At 40.2% G+C, this 23,906-nt stretch overlaps 1 protein-coding gene across 5 annotated transcripts in view; it reads right to left on the reverse strand.

Annotated features, from left to right (window-relative positions):
* Positions 1 to 4,369: 4,369 nt before the first annotated feature.
* Positions 4,370 to 23,906, reverse strand: part of csnk1a1 (casein kinase 1, alpha 1) — a 39,084-nt gene continuing 19,547 nt past the window's right edge. For 2 of the 5 annotated variants that reach the window (XM_077531944.1, XM_077531948.1), the window contains exons 5-11: positions 18,593 to 18,676; positions 13,771 to 13,910; positions 13,463 to 13,541; positions 12,896 to 12,970; positions 12,701 to 12,807; positions 10,978 to 11,126; positions 4,370 to 5,123 (exon numbers count right to left, since the gene is read on the reverse strand). In XM_077531944.1, coding sequence (XP_077388070.1) covers positions 5,116 to 5,123; positions 10,978 to 11,126; positions 12,701 to 12,807; positions 12,896 to 12,970; positions 13,463 to 13,541; positions 13,771 to 13,910; positions 18,593 to 18,676 — 642 coding nt within the window. In that variant the 3' untranslated portion in view covers positions 4,370 to 5,115. Of the gene's footprint in view, positions 5,124 to 10,972; positions 11,127 to 12,700; positions 12,808 to 12,895; positions 12,971 to 13,462; positions 13,542 to 13,770; positions 13,911 to 18,592; positions 18,677 to 23,906 lie in introns of those variants that run through there. The other 3 variants (XM_077531946.1, XM_077531947.1, XM_077531945.1) reach the window with 3 other exon arrangements.

The raw sequence follows: 23,906 nt of genomic DNA on the forward strand, positions 1-23,906 counted from the left end.
CTTTTCACTACGACACTGAAGTGACCACTCCATACGCGTGACAATAAACGGCCACTCGTTTTGGCCACGAGGTGGCGCAGTTACAACTTCAAACGGCACCGAGTCATCTGCTGACTCAGCTTTTTGTCATGACATTCATGCCCACACAAAGAAATACCTTCCTCCTCTTCCAGGTAGTTTCGCCCAATGACACGCCCCAGTGAAAGGCAGGAAGAAGCATGTGATTACTCACAGTCGTAAACAAAGCCAGAAAGGATAAGTATATTTAACTATGTACATGGAAAATTGACTTGTACTATCATGCCTACATTTACTGTTAAAAAAAGAAAAGTAGACCATGAAATACAATAATACTTACCATGATGAGTATACTAAAAAAAATACCTTTGAACAGAAAGTATTCACTGTGCATGTTTTAGGAATGTGAACCTCTCAACTGTGAATCAGAATAGCATTGGATTTTTTGTGTGTGGTTTCCTACCGGTGGCGCCGCGTTAATTAATTGTTTCATGGATATGAGCGGAAGAAAAAGAGGGAAAAGACAGAATGAGTGCGTGAGCGTGTAGTTTGCTGAGCGAATAAAACAATGAAGTGGATGTGTGTCGGGAACAGATGATGATGTTGACCAGTTGTGCTGGTCATCACTTCCTCACACGCATTTCACTCAGGCTGTCACAACCCAACAGGAACACGTGACATACTGCATGAAAACTTTCTCAACACCATTTGAGAGTCAGCCTACTTATCCAGACTGTGATAAGAAGACAGACAAATACATGCACTGTTTAATGAGTAACCTCTGAAATTATTGTACTGTACTGTGAATATTTCCGCAGTAAAAAGTAGTTCAGAGGAACCTTTGTCAAATGACATATCGTAGGCTTCATAATTTGGCCAGGAAAAGAAAAAATATGACCAACATGCCTGTCGTCACTTCCGCAAGCGAACCTTTAACCTTTCGTTTTTTGTGTCTTTTTGGCAAGAACGGTAAACAATTACACAAATAACAAAAATGGATGGAAAGCGACATTTAAGCTCACAATATAAATCCAATGTTTTGACTCTTCAACATGTCTTGACAGTCGAGCACGAATGCTTACAGGTAAACTCAACTGCCAGCTGGTTGACTGCAAATATGAATAATTGAAAGGAACATAAACTGCCCGTTGGTTCCCATCAGACTGCAGCCATATAGTGCGAAAAGAAGACACTTAAACTCAGCATACACATTTTATGACAAAATTGTCGAGATGAGAAACTGTCATTTTCCTCACTAATTAAATGCTGATTCATTTGGGAAATGGTGCAAGGTAAAAGGTGTGTGTCTAACAAAAATAAAAGTGCCAACTTTATAGGCTGAGTGTTTGTTCATGGGCGCAACGAGTATGCCCCTCCCCTGAGGCACACATTGACTTATGAAAGGCGCATTAATCCGTCTTCCGTGTATGTGTGTTGAAACAAGTACAATGACACTTGTCAGGGTGTGTCCCTCTTCAACTGGATTGACTCACACCTCAGCTATTAACTTGTTACTGTTCACATTGTGTGATAAGAACATTGATTGTGTTTCTTTTATAAGTCGGACGCTCACTTTGATGAGGACACAAGGGCCACATTTGTTTCCTTTTGAAATATTAGTTCTTTGATTCATAAACAATGTGCATTATTTTTTTTTGTCAATGTATGCAGTGTACGCGGTTTCATAGACACACCCATGTTAAATTAACATACTTGACTCTTCTAAATTGTTTGGAATGCATTTTTGGATTGCTTAATTCATGGCACCTTACGGATCCCCCTTATAGGACTTTTTTTTTGAAGAAGAAGAAGAATACATAAAGTGAGAGATGGCTGACAACTGTTTCGTGTTTTGTGCATGCACTTTTTATTTATTTTTTAATTATTAAGGTTGAAAAAAAAAACCTCAAAGCTACATGGACCTACTAGGCTACTTTGAAACTTATTTTTTTTAAGCCATTCAGAAGTGGACTTGCTGATGCGTTTTGGATTGTTGTTCTGAAGCAGAATCTAATGGTTCCATCAATGACATCAAGGTCATGAAGGAGAAAAGCAGCCCCAGATTGTCACGCTGCTACCACGTTTGACTGCTAGCATGCTCATTTTCGGGAACGCTTTTTTTTTTTAAGTCTTGGCAATTATTCATACGTTTGATAATCTTCAACTTTAAAATGGGGAAACTATGCAAAATAAATAAATAAAAGGTGACAAACATCCTTCAGTTTTACTTCCTGCACCTTGTATCTTTAAGTTAATCAACAAACAAAATGTTCATGCATCAGCAGCAATGTGAGGGTCATAGGTCAATAGACAGGACGGAAAAATAGTTTTCAAAACATGGCTGTGTTTTACAGTGAATGGTGAACAGGTGAGAACAAACTGAGTCAGCAACAATGAATTTCTCCCATTCTTTCAATTAACTGTTAAATGTTTAGCCTGGCATCAACAAGCTCAACATTTTCCATTTTCATTGATGGCAGACGTACTGATCAATACAATGTGAAGTCAAAACACCACCCGAAGCAGAAGATGACGCAATGGACGCGTCATATTCGAACTGATCAGCAGTCATTCCTTCGACATCATGAGTAAACACGAAGGGTCTCTCCACAGCTGTGAGTCATCAGCTGTTCACGTAAAACACATTTGCCTGGATCCAGTTTGCTCAGGTTACTCGCTTTCAATAACGCGAGGAGCAGCTTTTAGGAGTTAGTCTAGTCATAACTGAGATTCACAGACTCGATTTGGGGAGCCCAGTTACTTGCTCAAACGTGAAAACAAGTTCAAAGGGAGTGACAGATTCTTACCTTCTATCCTCTGAGCGCTCTAGATTTTTAAGATGGAGGGCTGGTTGCACTTGTTCAACTGGTTTCTACAAGTTTGAATGATTAGTTGGGGAAATGAATTCTAACACCCATTTGTAAGATGCAGTGTAGGTCTACAATATTGAAAATGACACCAAATGAATGTATTTAATGAACGCCAGTTTCAAATAGTGCCCATAAAAACAGAGCATTAACATCCTTGTATTGGATGTGGTTACATAGTGGAAGTGATCTTAAATGCATGTCAGATCTACAGGTACTACAAGCTATATACAACCTTATTCTATCACAACCTGTTCTACCACATGTTGCTAGTATGTCAGCGCTCCTTCCTCACCACTCACTACATGCACATACGACTGTCTCGAGGGGGCTGGGCTGTCTTTCCACCATTATTGTCTGAGTAAGAAAACATGAAGAGAAATGGATGCCACTTTTGACGTTCACAGATGTTTCACCATCCTAAATGAAACAATGAAAATGGGTTTGGAACAAAATGAGAAACTTTCAGTAGTTCACATCAGCCGAATCATAACTAAATAGCTAACCGCAAAACGTGCTAAAGAAGCAACAGTGAAAATGTAACTGAGCACAGTCTACCATTGCCTCGTCCAACTGTTGGTGGTTGTATGTGTATCACAAAACAGTGCAATGAACAGCATTGTGGATAGAGTCTTTTAATCACATTATAACATGTTTAATCAAATCTGGCTCTAAACTAAAAACTAATGAAGCACCACTAATACAGTCCAAAGTTGAAATGCATTCAAGGGATTCCTCAAACTAACCGTTTCCTCTTAACCACAGGGTGTAATCTAAACATACCCGTTCGACTGGTCGGATAGCAGTTAACTGAAGGCTGCACTTGCCAGACCACATTATATTGTTTTTTTTTTCCTTTCCATTTGTAAGCAGTGTGTGATTCTGAAAGCCTACATCAACTACACATTGTATGTGTTTACTAACAATCTTCCCGGCAGTCGTGGGTGACATCTTTATTTGGTTAATGTGACTACGGTAACAGGACCGCTTGATTAGTTGGAACTGTTGTGATTGGGATTTACAAATGTATCTTTTTATATTTATAAAATGCATCTGTTTAGTTCGTTTGCGTTCCTCAGGGCTTAGTATTCCGCAGTCAGTGCAGTCCATGGGACTCCGGCGTTCCCTAAATATTTTCTGCCAAAATACTAGCTGAACATGTAAACTGCAACCTTGCTAAAACAGCTAAACCAATTGTGACTTGTTCAGATTACTGTCGATTCCTGAGTCTTTGAAAGCCTCAGGTCAGTTCAACAGAATACAAAAATGTTCAGTCATGAAAGAACATGCCAGGGAAAGCTAAATGACTGCCACACCTTCACTCTTACAAATAAAACAAGCCCAATACTTGCCTTGTTGAACACAACCTGAATTTGAATGCCCTCATAATGCTTCATACTTTATTTGATGACTTCCGTGGTTGCACTTAACCGAACTAAATTATACCATTAGCAACACTGTGGATAGAAACTTGTCAATAGAAGTCTGAGTTGTGTAATGTTTTTATTGGTATTTCTGGAGAAGACCATGGGTTTTACAAGAGATTTAATAAGTCATAGCTCTAAAGAGAGGGAGCGAGCCAGAATATCAATCTACAACAGACTGTTGCCATCGGCTGCTTAGAACGTCAACAGGCAATCTCCTAACCACCATAGGAAGGAAGAAAAAAACAAAAAACAAAATAAAAATCCAACAGTTCACCTTTCAGTAAATAAGGGTTCAGGGTTTTCTCATTCAGCTCTTCAGAAACAAAAAAGGAGAAGAGTTCTCGGGTTTACATGTTTAAACATTTGCTTGGTAAAGCAGTGGGTGAAATAATTAGGTAGTGAAGAAGGGAAGAGATGCTTCGAGATGTTCCCACAGAGGAAAAAACAGAGCTGACTAATGTTTGAAATAGTTTCAAACGAAACCTTACAAAAAGTCAACAGTGAAAAGGAAGACGGACAGGGATAGATGAGATGGTATGTCGGGTCAGGGTTAGGTCAAGAACTACAGCCTCCACATCCAAAGGACCTTCCATTCCATCGTTTCTTTTCTTTCAAGTGGAGAGTTTCATTATATACACATAAATATATAGATAACACAGCAGACACGTGTGTCAATCTATATATTTCCATTACATAGACAGATGGAAGGGGGGACACAGACTCTTCGTCGCTTGTCCGGGAAAGCGAGCCTAGTTTGTCCTGCTCGCCAGCGCTTCTGCAGCTCTGCGCTGGGATGAGATTACTCAGAAACCTGCAGACAGACACAAAAGTCCCATCATGAGCACAACGCTGACAACTCCAAGACTACAGACTCGAGTCTGATCCATGCTCATTCTGTGGAACTCATCAGCAATAGTAAAAGAAGTGAATGAATTGGGGTTAAACAGGACGGACAGCACATACGCAGTTCAACGCACTCAAATCAGGGCCACAAATATTTGGACACATGGATAAATCTCATCTTTTGAGCTCGAAACACTACCACAATCAATTTGAAATATAGGAATAAGATATGCTTTAACTGCAGACTTGCAGCTTTAATATGAGTGGATTGACATCAAAATGAGGTGAATGGTGTAGGAATTATAACATGGTGCAAATATACCTCACAGGAATTATTTTTCAAAAATGGGCCTAAAGTAGGGCTTAACAAATTCTCTTATGGGGTTGGGGGAAATTGAGATTTTTCTGACATATTGGGGGGGCCCGGCTGGGCATAGCCCGAAAGGGAAACGTGGGTCCCCCTTCCTATGGCTGGAACTTTGGCGGTCTGATCCCCGGCTAGCTCTTGGGCCATAATCTGTGAGGCACAGAAATTCCGACTAGATATAGTCTGACTCTCAACATACTGCTTGGGCTCTGGTACCAATCCTGTTGAGAGGAGTTGGACTCTTGCACTCTGGAGTTGCCCACGGTGAGAGGCGCAGAGCAGGTGTGGGCATAGCTATTGCACTTGGTGCCTGTACATTGGGTTTACACTGGTGGACGGGAGGGTAGCCTCCCTCCAACTTCATGTGGGGGGACGGATCCTGACTGTTTGTGCATCTGCACCGGAAAGCAGTCCAGAGTACCTACCCTTTTTTGAGTCTTTGGAGCGTGTGCTGGAGAGTGGTCCCCCTGGAGACTCCCTTGTTCTGCAAGGGTACTTCAACGCTCACGTGGGCAACAACAGTGAAACATGGAGGGGCGTGATTGGGAAGAATGCCCGCCCCCTCATTAGAACAAGACTGGTGTTCTGTTATTGGACTTCTGTGTCCATAACAAACACGATGTTCAAACATAGGGGTGTCCATATGTGCACTTAGCACCAGGACACCCTAGGCCACAGTTTGATGATATTTGTCCTGTTATCTGATTTGTGAAGGCATGTTTTGGACACATGATGAAGAGAGGGCGGAGCTGTCAACTGATCACCACCTGGTGGAGTGTTGACTCCGATGGTGACGGAATATGACCTGGCAGACCCAAATGTATTGTGAGGGTTTGCTGGGAATGTCAGAATCCCCTGTCAGAGTTTCCAACGCCCACCTCCTGAATAAAAAAAATTACGCCTCACATCTAAAGATCACTAATTTTGGGGTCACTCCAATAGGGTATTACCACTGCAACCCAGCATCGCGCTGTCTTGTTCGCTGGCGGGCCAGCCCAGCCCAACCCACGCACGCACTGCGTTTCCACCTCCAATGTGCATCTGGGACGCTGGGCGGGAGTGACGCAAGCCGACTGCGACACAATAGTCAAGCGCGGGAAACAACACATAACCAAAACATAGAAACCATGGGAGGATGACGCTGCCCGGTATCGGTTGCTCGTTCTGTTATTTGTGGTGTTTAAAATGTAGCGCTTCTTCAGAGATCGCAACGCAAGGACGATCGTCGCCGCGAAGAAAAGGACGATATTTTATCGTCGGAAAGCCCTCGAGGCTACACACGCTGATAGCAGTTGGGGCAAAGAGGACGACGGAACACTTGTCGAAAAAGACGCGGCTGGCAAGCCCACTGATGACATCACAGGATCGGCGGCCCAATCAACTGCTGTGGCGTTTTACGTCATGTCCAGGGCTCACTCTGGGGTCACTCTGGACCAGGTAGGCGAGAGGGCCGCGACCAGCTCGGCACGGTCCACTTCCGACACGGTCAGCTATAATGGAAACGCTTGCTAACACCGTGCTGGCTTAGTACGGTGCGGTGCTGGGCTGCAGTAGAAATACGCTACAACTGACAAGACGGCATCCATTCGGCTCTTGCCTCTCACAGGGGTTTGAGAGTGCCCATGGACACCTCTTGGAGAGCGTGCGCAACCTAGCTCGGTGCCAACGGCTAACCGGGTGCGTTCTTTCAAAGCAGGGAACGGGTGGTAGCCCAGTGTATTTCTATTGGCTAGTTTTGACATGGACATTTCTGCTGCGTTCTGACTGGAATTCCTTTAGCAGAGGCTTTCCAAATAAGGAGTGGTCGTTAATTGAGGGTTAAAAAAATAAATAAATTATGCCATTTTTCGGATGAGCAAAAAAAGCTAAATACTTCTTTGTCTTCATTTATTTTGTAAAATGCTTTTCCCCATTAAATAAAAAAAATGAAATCAATTCAAAATGCCTAATATAGCTGTTTAGGATTTAGTCTTCATTTACTTTGTAAAACGCTTTTTCCCATTCAATTAAATAAAGTCAATTCAAAATGTTTAATATAGCCGTTTAGGATTTAGGAACACAACTTTAAGTGCAATATGAGGCAGAAAGTCTCATTTTATACATGGTCCATGTGTAAGATGAGGTACTAAGGGCTTAATCTTGTATTCCTATAATTTAACTTTTATGCCACACATTATCAAAACGTTATCATTCACGTCATCCTTGAAAACATTCTATTTCATCAGATTTCGTCATGTTTCATTGTAATTTGGCAGCCCATTGAAGAGATACAATGCTGCCATCTGGTGGCCATAGTTAGTGTTTTTGATTCTACAACCCATTGACCAGGCAGCGCTGCACTTTGATATTGCACTGCCCATTTAAAAACAAACAAACAAAAAACAAACAAACAAACAAACAAACAAAAACGTAGTTGACCTCATTTAACATTTATGGCAGCATATATCGTGATTTTATTAATCGTGATTAAACGTTTTTGGCAGTCAAAGTGTTAAAAGGCTACGATTGACATTTTCTTTTTCTTTTTTAATGGGCAAAATTGTTTTTATAAAATAAATGAATTCAAAGTTCTATTTAAATATTGCTAAGGGCCAAGAATCAATGAATGTTCTATTCCAGATCCTGAACTCTACTACTATTCTATACCAACTTTACAATATCAATTAATTTGTAACAAAAAGAAAACGACGAGACATAGTACACAGCTTATGTTGAATTTCCCTGCTTTAGTATTTTTCCATCACATTGCACGCGCGCACACCCACACACATTACCATGAAAAAGTATTTACCCCTTCCTGATTTTTTTTTTTTTTTGTGTGCATATTTATCACACTCAAATTCATTTCATCAAACCAATTTCAATATCACACAGACAACCCAAGAATATATAAAATGCAGTTCCTAAATCATTATTTTATTTCCCAAGAGGGGAGAAAAATACAAACCTACCCGACCATATGTGGAAAAACTAGTGGTTCATTTCTCAGCCTTGGAAATGGCGTAACCTTTTCTAGACTGATAGATTTGAATCTAATTTTTTCTCATTTCTTTTGGAATTCCTTTGGATTGTGGCATGACGTGTTCTTGAGATTTTATAGCCCACTTCACTTTGTCTAACAGATACTAGTAAAATATCCCCTGAAATGAGCTTTGCAGCAATGACACCAATCATCCTCTGGACGCCCTAATACTGTATCAAAAGAACTTTTCATGAAATTGTACCTTGTTGTAGAGTCGCAGGCTCCACTAGGAAGGTCTATTGTTAGCCTAGCATCAAAGGACCGGATTTTGGTGAGCGTGGCCAAGGCTCGCCTGACTTCCTGTGTTTTTGACTACAATATGAGTTGGGCGTGGCCATGTCTCATCTTTTCCATGTACTCCTGTTTACAAACTGAGTCTTCGCGTCTGCACCTGAAGGAATATTGGCACATGCTTTTGCGTGCTTTAGTTTCAATAGTTGTTATCGGTCCCGGGGTAAGTGAAAGATGTTCTGCTAATCCACGTTTGTATTTTCAAAAATTCCTGAAGCAGTCATCAGTAAAACGTTTGCCACAAACTAACACACGTTTTGGGAGTTGCTTGGGCATATTTAATGCATAAATACAGTCCAAGCACAAGCCTTTCTGTGTTGTCCTCTGTACACTCTGGTACAGAGCAGTTCCTATGGAGTTGTTTTGCTGTCCTGCTGCTGTTTGTTTGTGGGTTGAAAATTGTGAGGGTGGAGTTTGCGCTGAGCTACTGACGTGTAAAACCAGAAAAGGTGGGGTTAGTAACGTATAAAACCGATCTGCTGAAAAAGCCCATTTGAGAGTGCGGTTTGACCTACTTTGATACAAACGCCCATAGGAAAGGGAAACACGGGTTCGCATATCTCACAGCTTTGGGGACTTAGTCAGGCTATGGTAAAGCATATTTATGATCAAAAACCTAAAAAAAAAGTGAACATTTCATTTGACGGGACATTTAAGTGATTCACTGCTTCAACAAAGGTGGTGGCAATCAGGTTTGGGTGTGGCCTGTGAAATTGAACTCAAGGTTTCCCAAAACTGTGGTTAATAAAAGTAGCTTTGTTATTTAACACAAAAAAAAACACAAAAAAACAGGGGGTGTTATTCTTTTTTTTTTTTCTCCTCTTAATGTGTTTCTATTAAGCTGTAGTAATGGTAAGTTAAATAAGTTGAAAGTTTTCACTGAATGTAAACTTACCTGCTGAAATCTCAAGGTGCTATCCTCTGTTCTGAGTTCTTGTGGTGGAGATTTTGGCCATGCTCCGCTCCTCTTGCAGTCAAATACGGAGCAACTTTCCGCTCTTAAATTGAATCTGTTCTAAAGCTGCACTGAACGCCTTTATTCTTTGCATATATTTCACTGCACACTATTGGCATTTATTTTGCACAAGTCGATCAACAATTTTTAACTTGAGTTATTTTATATTGACCAGTTTTGTAACTACAGCTATTCAGCTAAGGCACAGTTCACAAAATGTCCCCCCAGTCCCGTGGGCGTACCCTGTATGTAGTTTTCCTGTATGCTGCAACGTGTGAAACGTTACAGGTATTGACTAGCAGCATTATTGGATATTGATCACGTGACTAACCTCTGAGACTTGGCACTGAAAGACGAAGCATGCTACTATCAGTTCATTTCATTGCCTATGCCATCAAAGAAATAAAAGTTTGGCAGTCCTATGACAGGTAAAGCATCATGTTGATAAAAGTTTTATACAAACATATATGGAGACTTAAACTGTCCAATACAGAGCTTTATTCAAACAACTATTTTTTTACAATATTTTTGGACACTAAATTTGGAAAAGGGTTATGCAGTATTTTGGCCTCGTCTCTGGAGATGCCTTAGGGCTGTGGACAGTGACAGTATGAAACTAAATTTACATTTGCGACTCAAAGTTCACACGGCGCCTGTATTGCTCTGCAATAGCTATTGAGACACACCAGTCCACAATTTTTACAGGCGCTGATAATGTGACTAATAGGAAAACAAATGTTGAAAAAGAATGTAGATAATGAGACAAATGGAATAGTCAAGAGTAAAGTCATCAGAATGAGTTAGTCAAAAGTAACAGAGTGAGAGAGAGCCCATTGTCAAGCCCCAACAAAGGAACATAATACCAATGTAACATAGTTAGTAGTCAAATTCCCCAAGGACGTCTTTGCTATGGCAAGACAGACCAATTGTATCACTATCTCATTCCTTTGACTTTTGGCTCTTCTACAAAAAGAAATAAAGATAAAAGTGCCTCCTCTGCCTATGTATAATCATTCAAAAAAGAATAGTATTTTAGCTTTGCCATTTTTCCAATTTGGTTATTTGGGAGGTTTAAGGGGCACTAGGGTGTGGGTTGTATGATAACATGTAAAGGCCTAGAAACAATAGTGAGACAAGGAGCAATTGGTGTCTATAAAAAAAACGTCGCTTGGCTGTTTGCTACTAACCTTTCATGTTAGGCTTGGATTTGTCAGTTTGCTTGCCTGTGGGGGTTTGTGCCTGTTGGCCTTGGCCCCCGGAGGAGGCCCCCTGCTGCGCTGCTTTTTGTTTCAGCATGGTCCAGTCGAATGTGTAGTCATACTGGTGGTTCAAAGTCCTACAACATACAGTAGAAGATGCTGTTCAATGTTCCATACAGGTTGCATTTTGAACTACCATATATTCACGACCTTAAGGCACACTAGCCTTAAATTTTCTCCAAAATCGACGGGGCACCTGATAAGGTGCGCCATTTGTGTGCACACAATCTGTCAATGATGTGCGACATTGGTAAGCATTCCGCTTGACTGCTCCCGCCGGCGCCAACACATTTCTTATATACAGGAAAGGCAGACGTAGTTGAGGTAGGCATGCGGGAATGAGGATTTGCTTACACGTGACTCAGGATGTGGAGTGTGCATGCGCAGTATAATGGCGAGAGAAAGAGAACAAAGCTGAAGAGACTTGATACTGTATGTACTCAAATGTGGAGATGAAACGAGAAAGTGAATTTTGTTTATTTTGAGACCTTTAGCCTTGATAATTGTGAAGTCCGCTTTTCTTGCCTATTTTAATATTATGAATTAGACCGCGTGTTGTAGACACTTTTGCCTCGATTTGGAAGATATCCCGCTTGTATTGCTCCAAAAACACTGATTTGCTCTGGTACGTTCATTTCCATTGTAAGTGTCCAAAAAGATGTCAGATGGCTTTTGTGAAAGGTCAAATGCTAACCTGTCTGTCGCTCTCAACTCTTGCCGTTTAGTGAGGCGGTTTATTAAATCTGACAATAGCCAGATTGATGTTCTGCTTCCCTCAAAGGAGTTCTCCACAATATCAATCTGGGACTCCGCCACGATGATTTGCTAGGGAAAGGCGGGACATTCTGCAAGGTGATTGGGCGATGCATTGCGCATGTTTGTTTTGACCAATAAAAGGCCACAGATGAAAATGTCGTCTTCGTTCTTGTCGAAGGGGGAAAAAGAACGAACATCTTACCAGCTAAAAATGCACGGTGCTACAAGAACAGAATTAACTGCAGTGTCCACTCGTCCATGTTAGGTTGGTTTGTTTGCCCCTGCGTCGGCGCTGGTTTCGTCACAGCTTCATGTTCCTCCCCAAACACAATGTGATTGATTTGAACCACCAGTGGTTCGGATCGGTGGAAATCAACGAGCTCGGTACAGGATGTATTCTCGGGTGTTTGTGAATTCACAAATACAGTGAGAATTCATCTTGCAGAGCAGGATTAGCAGTTTATCAGACTTCAGCCATTTTAAAAGCATATTTTGGATTACACATCGTTTGTCTCCTTGTCTCTCCAATTTACGCGCTTAGCAGCATGGAGGGAGGGACCTGAGTACAGTGCCTGTGCACATGTGTATGTGTGTAGCGCCTATCGCTGCCCGACCGTCAAAAAGTAAATGTAATACTGTATAATATAAAAGAAAGCTATTATTGTTCCGTTTGACAAGATATTTATACTGTTGGATTATTTTGTCACTTTATGACCTATGAAGCTTCAGAAAATAAAGAAAACCAATCTTTTTGCCCCAATCGCATAGCAGCCGAAAACCACGTGTACATCCGATTTCCAATCATGTGATCGGATCAGAACATCCCTAATGTCATAACATCCCCTATGCATTTTCACATTCAGGTCAATGTTTCCTTTCAATATAATAGAAGTACCTGAAGAGGATGCGGAAGAGTTGGCGCAGATACATGTAGTCTGGAGCCTCCTCGAAGCGTAGGCCACGGCAATAGTTCAGATACATGGAAAATTCTGCTGGGAAACCCTGGAAGCATTTATGAATACAGTAAGTTGTCCCAATATAAATACAATTACGATGATGTTTAGCAGTTCCACCCTTATCATGCTCTTACCTTACAGAGGATCTCCACTGGGGTAGACATCTTCTTCTCTGAGATTTTCTCATACTTCTGCTTCTTTGTGGCAGCCTATCAAATAGAACGTTCAGTGTGGTTAAAAGGATACCACACTACTGTAAAAGAACTAGCTGTTCTGAATAACAATTGAAATAATTCATACAACATAATTTTGACAAATATGTTGTATGAAATATTTCAATTGTTAGGGTGCCATTATGAATAACAAGCAATCAAACACCACTTAGAGAACTTATGAAAAGTTAGGGATGTACAGCATAGCTTTCAGGTGGAATTTCATAATGAGCCTAAAATGCATTATAGCCTTTACAGGTAAATGAAATTTTCCTACACTAAACTTCTGAATGCACACGTCCAACATTTGAATACACTGCACAACTTTTTTTTTGTTTAACAGAGAGCTAAATAAAACAGCTGCTTGAGCCCAAAAAATAACCAATATGGTTCTTAATTCAATTAGGTTACGATTTAAATATTCTGTTCACATTTTGATATCATGAGAATGATATTGTCTGTCGAAAATTATCAGCTACATTTTCATACCTTCAGTCCTTGCCATGGTAGACTGGTTCTGTTGAAGTACATCAGCACATAGCCTAGTGACTCCATGTCATCACGGCGACTGTCAACAACATTTTTATTTCAGTAAAATAAATGGCATTTACCAAAACCTAAAGTACGAGGAGATACTTTCCATGGAGAATGAAGAAAAAAAAAAAGAGCTGCAATTGCAAAGCATCCCCCTTGGCCCCTCTTAATAGTAAACTCCTTTCTACTTAGTTTTACTCCACATTAGTGATAAAAGCATGTTGTTCTTGCAATGGAATCTCATTGTTGCTGTGTGAACAGACCTTTGTTCAATGCCCAGGTGTGCATTGATGGAGGCATAACGTGCGGTGCCGGTCAGGTTCTTGTCTTCTCTGTAGGGGATGTGCTGTCGTGTTCGGTTATCTCTGTACTTCTTTGCCAATCCAAAGTCAATAAGGAACAACTGTGCAGAGGGAGACAAAAATGGTGGTTGTTATTTATACTGAAATAACTGGAATAATCAGGAATTAACATGCACAGCATCAGGTCCACACACATTTTAACATGAAAATACATTTCTCTGTCTCTGTTGATGATGCATTTAATTCCCTTGAAAACATGACTTGTAAATTCGAATATGCAGTTGGGTTAACCATGAACCACTCACACTACAGCACACAAACAGCTAGATGTGATGCAGGTGATGTTAAGCGGTTGTTATAATGGGACAGCTTCAGTATATTGCTAACATTGACACTCAATAGCATATTACTTGAGAGTACAGTTTCTATAATATATTCATAACGGCTGCAATCACCAAATAAGGAGTTTACTCTCCTATGCAAATAATATTGGACTTGGACCAAAAAGGTTCAGGTTCAACATGACCAGAACATGGGCACATTTCAGTCCTTGACTTGGTCATGCAAAGCTTACCATGCTTCAGCATGTTATGTTGGCAAGTGCTGGCTGTGTTGTTGATTGAATGAAAAATAAATCAAATCTTAATCCCGTACCTATGTTGCGTAATTGAAAAGTTATAGTGGTGTTATAGTGATAGTGGATTTAGCACGTGATTTTAACAAACTAATAATGCTTCAAAATTTACAGTGCAGTGTACATTACAAGGTGCGCTCGGGGCACAAGTCTCACATAAGCATGCCAACAAGTATACAGTCTTCAAAGTCAAGTCTTCAAAGCTATGCTCAACAAAACTATAAATTGCAAAGGTACACAACTGTTTCTTTTGAAAAACAATATCCAAAAGGAAGCAATGTCTGAAACCTCCATCAATAAACAAAATACACATTGAGCAATGTCTGCCAAACAACTTCAGCTAAAGCAATTATTTTACTGAGCGCACTGGATCATTCCTCGACAATGTGAGCCTAAAGCTTGGTCTCACTTATTTCGAGGAAACTGTATCAAACCCTAAATACTGTATAGGACTGTAAATAATTATGCTCACCTTCAAAATAATTTAAATATCAAACTAATCATGTCTTAATACGCTAGTTATGCGGTTCATTAGAGAATTAAAATTGATAAAATAGATAACAATGATAAAACAAACGAATAAAAGTTATGGCGCAAAACTCAAATTTGAATTAAAGTTAGCACACCATGGTACATAAATAGCAGAGTTCGAAATTAATTGTGGCCATAACGTGACGGTGTCAGACCACCTCCACCTAGTTAAGTAATGCTGGCCCAAACGGACCACTTCTTGGGCCAACTTATTAACTAGCAATTGACAATTTTACTTACTCTTACACTTTCTATTTACAGCAGCTGCAGCCTCTGCAAACGGGGCCGGGCGAACGTGTCAGCTGCGTGACGTCACTCCAGCGGCAATTTGAAAGCACGCACGGATTTTTTTTTTTCTTCACTCACTCATTCACACGTAAGCTTCTGTGAGTGAGTGAGTGAGTGAGTGAGTGTGAAAAAAAAAAATCCGTGCTTTCAAATTGCAGCGGGAGTGACGTCACGCAGCTGACACGTTCGCCCGGCCCCGTTTGCGACACGCCACCCCCAGCTCTGTGATTGTCTGGAGGGTTGTAAATACTGTCTTCCCACAGAAATGTCCCGCTGTTTACAAAACAAACACAAAAATGGTAAAATATAGGCTGGGGAGGTTGCGGGTTTAGGACAAACTCACCAACAGAAATGAAGACAAGCCCTGATCTGTAAATTGAGAAGTAGTTTGATTGTTTAAATCCTGTATTTAAAAAGTGCCTTTTCCAGAGTGAAACTGGCAGTTTAAAGTTTTCTGTTAATGTGTTTTAACCTTGTCAATGTATGTTTTAGTAATGTTTGTGATACTTTTGTTTTCTTTGCTTTGCTTGTTTAATGTGAATAATTGTTGATGCTTGGAGGTGTGTCTGCTTGTGTGAAGTACATTGTGTAAGAAATGTGCTATAGCAGGGCTGGGCTGATCATCTCATCAGCAAGCTCTGCATAAGCCTGATAACAATCCTGTTGATTGGAATCACCTTGTGTTGGAAGAGGGAAATCTCAGAAACCTGCAGGCTTTCGGCCCTCGAGGACCATGTTTGCCATGTGCTATAGTAATAACACTGCCTTGCCATTACTCTATTGAATCTAATTCTTTGCACTCGTCTTGAAATAAGCTTGTACAACCGCGTTTTGAATGGGACTTTTTATGGCCACTAGTTGAAGAAACTTCATCCCCTTGATTGGTGCAGCTTGGTAACATCCTCAGTGAAGGACTCGGGTCTTTGATCTTCAGACACCCTCACCGGAGCGACAGGACAGGAAACGAACCCAGTCCACATGCATTGAAGACTGGCTTAAATGTATTTGAGGTCACGGACATTGCTCTACACGAAGTTTCGTAGTGTGGGTGGTGTATTAGATTTTATGAAAGGACAACTCATAGTAGCCGTTTCAGCATTGTCATCTACAGATTAGTGCGTCTGCTTTCCGCTTCGCCTTGCACATTTTATTTCAGTCCAAAAAGAACTTCATGCTCCCGCTTTCTCCACCAGCTGCAGCATTGTTAATTTTTCTGCAGCCATAATTTGTTTCATGGTTTCCTTCTTTTTGTCTTTCTCCGCACGTGTGGGTCAAATACACTTTAATTTGCTATATGGGCTTCTTTCTATTGCTGCCCACGCGTGGGTCAAACCACGGTGCTACTCATTACGCCCCCCAGCCCCCACCCATACACACACCCCACTCAAACACACACACACACAAGCTCCAGGTCGGGGAAGCGACCAACTCCGCTACGCGTTTGCTATATGCTAACTCAGGGCTAGTTACAAGTCTTGGTAAGGTCACTTGGCGAGCAGTGGTACTGCAAGTACCGGTACCATGCATAATGCATAATGCATAATGCATAATATAATGTAATGTAATGTAGTGTAGTATAGTATAGTATAGTATAGTATAGTATAGTATTAGTATAGTTTTAAATGACACAGTACCTCAATACCAAAAATAGTACCGGTTAACCGTGCATCCCTAGTGGGGACCAACTAATAGTAGAGAATTGTGAAAAAAAGTGTTAAACTGACAAAATTCTGATGTGAGGTACTGGCCAGCGATATACAGTATCTATATACAGTGCTGTTTCTGACAGAGCCGTCACAATTTGGCTTTTTGGGCCACTACCCAAAAAGGCTCAACATAAAACCCCAATAGATGCCTATGGCTATATGATGAAGGCTACCAGCAGTAACGGATGACTACTAAGGCCAACTACTTCTTTTCGTTGTTGACGGGTGCTTCCTTTGCATTACCACCACATTATCAAACAGAGTGCGGCAGTAATGAAATTCTAAGACAAAAGAAATAAGGTAAGAATTGGCCATAAAAACACAAAATGTGGACATATAATTATGTTCTTTGTTTAATCTAGAGGGAGAGCTATAACTTTAATATATATGGAAAAAATAAAGCAAAGAATAAATTCATGAAGAAGAAAAAACAAGTCAAGTCGCACCTGAATATTAAGTTGTAGGACCAGCCAAAGATGAAAAAAAAAAGTCGACTTACAGAGGACTACAAAAAAATATGGTATATTCAATTAGATTAATCAGATCTCAAAAACGTTTTAGTTATTTTGATATCCAAGACAGAAATGGCGTGGACTGTTTTCAACTCTATTAATAATCCTTTTTAAGATTATGCCAATTTTGTAATCGGGGAGTGCAACAACCAAAATCCTAATCAAATTTTGATTAATTGCAGAGCCGTAATTGTAACACTTATCTGACAAGATCATTTCCCTCTGATTCAAGTGATCGGGACATTCCTAATTAACTGTGCTTTTTTGCCTTGGCATTTGTACAATAGGTCCATCAGTATGATCACAACAAAAAAGAACATAAAAAAGCATGTTTTGGTAGCAGAAGCACAAGCAGCCACAGAAAGCGAGCAGTGAGCAAAACCGTCATTCTCTACCAATTGATCTCTGACTGAGAATAATGTGCGTTCGGAACCTCTGTTGAAAGATACAGCAATTCTACAATACATACAAAAAAAATGCAAAACTAATCAGACAAGTCTCCTGCTAACCAACAAAGCACGGGTTCCACATGTGAGCTGAGGATTAAAACTCTTACTACAATGATTCCTATGGATAAATATAGAATTTAAGCACTTGCAAAATTGAGAAACATTCACCATTACAAATTAAGTTCATACTTTATTAGCTTCAGATTCCACAACAAATTTGTTCAGCGTCCGCAAGACAACACATTTTACTTGAAACCCAAAAATTCCAAACTTGGAATTCTTAATTTCTCAGGCCATTAAATTACAATTTCTTGAAAAGATTGTGCTTTTGTTTTATATAAGGCTTCAACCATACCAGGCTTGACACTGGTTTATATTTGACTGGCACGCAGACCAAACGAACAGGCAACTGCTGCTTTTAAATCAGAGTTACTGGCCTATACCACTGCAGGTCTGGGACAAGACAGTCTTTGCCAAGATGACTGAACTGAAACGCTTGCACTTATTTTTCAATGAAATGAAGTGCACGCTGGGTGGTCAGGTATAATAGGTGCAAAGATGAGCACTAATGGTCTACTGTCACACTATGCCTGTACAGTTAATTATAATTGCGAAGCGACAACTGCTTTTGTGAGGAAGCTGGTGTTGCAGTAAAGGTCACACCTGGTTTAATCCTGAGAAAGATGGGTCCTGAGAAGAGCTAACCGCCAAGCTTCTTTTCCTCTTCCCCACTGACGAGTCTAAACACTAGGGCAGACAGTAGAGGGGCAGGGGTCAAACATCACACAGCCGCTATCCACCTTTATTCACAGTTAGCAAGAGTACAACAGGCACTTCTGGTTGTAGCCACTTAGTTTGATACCAATTGATTCTGTACAACTGAGCAAGCACCACTGGTATAATTAATGTTGGACCTCCAATGTTTTTTGGGGGTATATTTGCTCTATTTAAATGATCAATCTGGTCATCGGTCTAGAACAATCACAGCCTGAACGACAAATAACAGTAAATCATGATACGTAGTCGTCATATATTACAAGCTTACGGTGCCAACTATCCACCGAGCCATCCAATATTTGAACCGCTTATAGTCAATGAAAATCAATAGAAAACAAGGTGGGTAAATGTAAATAAAGAATCCTACTACTTTGAAAAACCTAACAACAATAAACCCTTAATTATTAACTGTTAAAAAATGCCACCCCAAAGACTGCTGGGTATTACTTCGCACCTTTCGGCCAACACAAGGTTTGAAATAATCCGTTTCACATAGCAGTTTGCGTGTCGACATGACGTGCATTTTTAGCCTCATTAAAATAAGGATTTTAAAGATTTTCCAAAAACTGAAGGACGGGGGCAGCCCCAAAAGCTTCGCTGGGAAGTTTACATTAATTACAAGCGAGTCTACAAGTCGAGATGAGACCTGTTCTATTAGCATAGCAACGAGCTTCGGCTGGCTAATATCGCACATAGAAACGTTGCGCTTTCGCTCCTAAAGTTAATAATGATAGCCTCCATGCCGGGTTATAAAAGTTGCAAGTACCGACAGTCGCACAAAGCGATTACGAGGAGTGATTAACAAGCGAGAAAGACGGAGAAAAGCTGTCCTAATTGCTTTGCTAACTGGCTAATGTTATCGTGGTTGTAGCATTAATGTGCTTGGGTGATCGATTACACTTTTCTCGTTGGGACTGCGTTAGAGTGAAGCGTGTCCAACTTTGAACAGCAACATTGCAGACAATTTAATGAGTATCTGGAGAGAGAAAGTAATGCTACATGCTTAGCAAATTCATGCCACACACTTCGGTAAACAGGAAGCGATGTGAATGTTACGGTGTTCCGGCATCACGTACGTCAGACGGGAGGAGGATTAAACATTTATTAATATTGATAAGCAAGTCAGAAAATAAATGAAAATACTAAAGTTCAGACATTTAACATCACTAAATGTTGTTTTCACAATGCAATCCTGAGTTTTGACTTTGACCTTGGAAATCTGCACAATATGGTCTCAAAATTACCATACATTGCACATTAGAGCTCATAATTTTTTTTAAAATTATTTTCAATTGATTTGTCTTAACATTTTTTATCGGTTTAAAATAATAAAATTTGAGAAAAATGTCACTGCCTTCTGTTTGCATTTGATAATTTTATATAGCAGCACTACAAATGGATGCATTTCTCATTTGATACACATCTGTTTAAGTTCACGAAAACATAAAAATGAGAAAATGTAAGCAGTCAGTGTGTTGTAGATTATTATTTTTTTTTTAAAGAATAACTGAAAATATATTGTGGTATATCGTTACCGTGATATAAAATAGCCTATATCGGTTATAGAAAAAAAATCTTCATATCACCCAGCACGAATCACAGGTGTGAAAAAATAAACCCTTCAGCATCCTCTCTGGCAACAGTGAGAGCAGACTGGCAACAACATGGCATGTACACCAGGATTGTGGGCCACAATAATTGCTCAATGGGTTTGGGCGGTTGGACGACGATATTTTTCCTATTAGTCATGTGACATGACACACATGGCCGCCCATAAGATATAAGAAGACAAGATAGTTGCGTAGCTTGAGACTCAAGCATAATTGCCCGCCTCAAAAAATGCAACTGGTGCATTTTGGCAACAAATGTCGATTAGGCCTGTATGCAAAATCTGCATGAAGACGATAATGTTGTGAGATGGAATATACTTCGCATCTCCGGAGTCATCCGAGGAACAATAATCCCCCGCTGACTGCTTCGGAGATTAGTTTGTCGCCGAGTCCAAACATGTTTACCAACTACTATTATAGTTCAGTCCATAGTCATATGACATCCAGAAGTGCGCAACGGAATGCTATTTATACCAAAAATCAGGAAGTACCTCAATTTCTTCCATGGACACATCAACCCGAAACGACAGCATGCAGGTGAGCGTTTAGTCTGTGTGTGTGTGTGTGTGTGTGTGTGTATGTGTGTATGTATGTATGTATGTATGCATGCATGTATGTAGCGCAGCTGTCTAGTGTACACCATTGAGAAAAAGAGTCCTGGAAGCCAGGAAACAGTTTGTGGATGCGTTGGACCACTTGACGTTTGTGCGGGTACACGGGGAAAACAGTTTAAATGGAGCTCCGCGGCCTAAAAGGAGTGCATGGCATTCGCTAACATCAGCTGCACACTTCAGCCAAAGACAGCAGCTGCCAGTCGGGGACTGACAGTCACACAAAAGCTTACAAATGCAGCCGAAACATAGTAAACAGATCTGTGACCATTAACTACGAGACACACTGGTACCGGTCAGCGCAACCTACAATAATAGTCTAAAATTAGTGATGGTATTACCGTGCACCTCGGTGAAATGTGGAGATGGTAAAAACGTGTGAAAATTTGAATACCGCCCAACCCTAATGGCTCATGATACTGTGTTAATAGGTAGGTAGGTGGAAAGATAGCGATAGAGAGCAGGAGAATCTGACTTTACAGCAATTGTTTCATCAGTCTAGTTATACATAAAAAAATAAATAAATGTTTTGGTTGGTCTATTCTTGACAAATTATAGACAGTTGAAAGTTTATCTACTTCAATTTTAAACGGTATTCTTGAAGAACATGCATTTGAGGGATGAACAGCACAACTGAGTGTGTCTTACGCCCATTCAAAAAGTACCAAATCTTCACCACTGATGCCCAACACCTAATTCTGCTGTGGCCATCTACTCTCTGTGTTGAGCTTTTGGCTACTAATAATCAGGTGTTGACACACTATTGCGATTGGTTGGAGGGTGTGACTGCCAAGTCCAAATCTGATGTGGTCTTCACTGTGGTTGGGCGGTAGGGTCCGAATCACTAGCTTCCGGCCAAGTCATACCTTCTATTGAATATATTTTTTTATACCGCGCACATGCTCGTGATTTATGCTCAGTGAGAAAAAGAAATGTAAAAAAAGTAAACCTCTATATCTATCTATCTAATGCATCAATAATCATTTTAAAATCGAATCGCAGGCCCTGAATTGTCATCGGAATTGACCTTTAACAAAACCACACCCCCCTCGACGCTTCCAGTTCCGACATCCTTCTGGACACTTACAATGTAAATGAACGTACCAGAGCATGTCAGTGAGTGTTTTTAGAGCAATAAAGCATATTACCTTCCAGATCGAGGCAAAAGGGTCTACAATATGCACTGGAGGGATATATTCATATTATATACAGAAACACGGACTTCACATGTATCGAGGTGAAAACAAAGGTCTCAAGGTAATTCTTAACTCATTCACTGCCAGTCATTATAGAAAATTTTTACATTTCCAATACTCACGTGATATTACATTCAATAATTATATATAAACCGAATCTACCAAATAACAGAATAGACTCCCTACTTTTTGTCCCGTCCCGTTCTTTTATAATTGACAGCAGAAAAATGTAGGTTTGCCAAAATCCAGCCATTTCTCCCATGGACTCTGAAACTGTGTTTATTTCCTATAAAATGGGGCAATGATGTCATCTACCGGTGGTTGGGCATCAGTAAAGTTGTTTCCAAGTTTGATATTTACAGTGGAGCATGCTCAGATTCGCCCCCATTTAGCACCGCTCTAAAAAATACAATTGACAAGTATACTTGTCAAAGGCAGTGAACAACGGCGTCAGTCTAAACATAGAATTTCTCCTGCAAAAACAATTCCCATATTTAATAAATGTACTATTAAAATTTACATTACGTCTTTTCCTCTGTCTCACAGTTGTTTACTCTGAGGAAACACAAAATGCTGCGTGAAAGATTAAAACAACATAAGTTCAAAGTGCCTGTTACGATGCTATGTTCACCTTATGTCACTGGTTCTCAACCCCGGTCCTCGAGTACCCCTGCCCAGTCTGTTTTCCATGTCTCCCTCAGCCAAAACAGCTGAGGATCGTTATCAGGTTTCATGAAGAGCTTGCTGATTAACTTGATCGTTTATAACACCTGTGTTGTCTGTGGAAGACATGGATAACATGTCGATGAAACATCACAGAACTCCCTGTATGAGACACAGCGTAAATTACCCACTAGTACGTGAAGTTAGCCAGCAAGCATTAACTCATTTACTCCCCAAAACGTATAAATACGTTCTATTTTAAATATTACCATGCTCCCAAAGATGTATTTACGTTTTGGCTTTGATGCAGCCTCTGAACTGAAGAGAATGCTTGACATAATGGTAGTTATTACAAAAACGGCCAGCAGGTGGCAGCAGAGTATAAGAGATCAAAAAGCTCTTTCCCCCACCATTTTAAACAGATTTGTGAATAATGATGAAACTTAGCCATATTCTAATGCTAATTGATGCAAAATGGAAACAGATAGAAATATGCTTATTTTTTCCTGATGAAAGAAGAGGCTCTAATCTTTCTTTTGGTAGATTCCATGTTTTTATAGCAATAGGACACAATATTCTATGGGCCTTGCAGAATCAGTCCAAATCCAGTAAAACAGCGAAAATGTCCTGGGAGTGAATGAGTTAATAATGATCAAGATCAGTCAAGTCTTTTTACAAGGTGTCGCATCAATGAACTCGCAGAAAAATGGGAAAGCACTTGCCTCTTTTGGTAATGAATGGTCAATGATAATGATATCCTGATAATATATAATACTACATAATTGAAAGTATGACTTTGCCCCGTTTTGTGGATGACCTTGACTCGGGTTAAAGTGAATTTGATAACAGGTTTTAGCTCATTCGGTTGTTAGTTAGCGATATGACTTTAGCATAGACCATCTACCTACTTTACAGGCTCTTTCTTACCTTGAAGCAAACGTAGGAATACTTCTTTCTTGGAGACATTTAGCTGAGGGTGATGCTGTCCACATTGTAATCCATTGAAGACATCGCTGCACGCTGTTTTTGACTTTGGTAATTCAAAGAATGTGACTCCACCTGACAAACTCTTGGGATTCACACAATCTAAGGGCACATCGTTTCACTATTTTAATTGTTG

This window comes from Festucalex cinctus, chromosome 9 (genome assembly GCF_051991245.1).
Source record: "Festucalex cinctus isolate MCC-2025b chromosome 9, RoL_Fcin_1.0, whole genome shotgun sequence".
NCBI classification, from domain to species: Eukaryota; Metazoa; Chordata; class Actinopteri; order Syngnathiformes; family Syngnathidae; genus Festucalex; species Festucalex cinctus.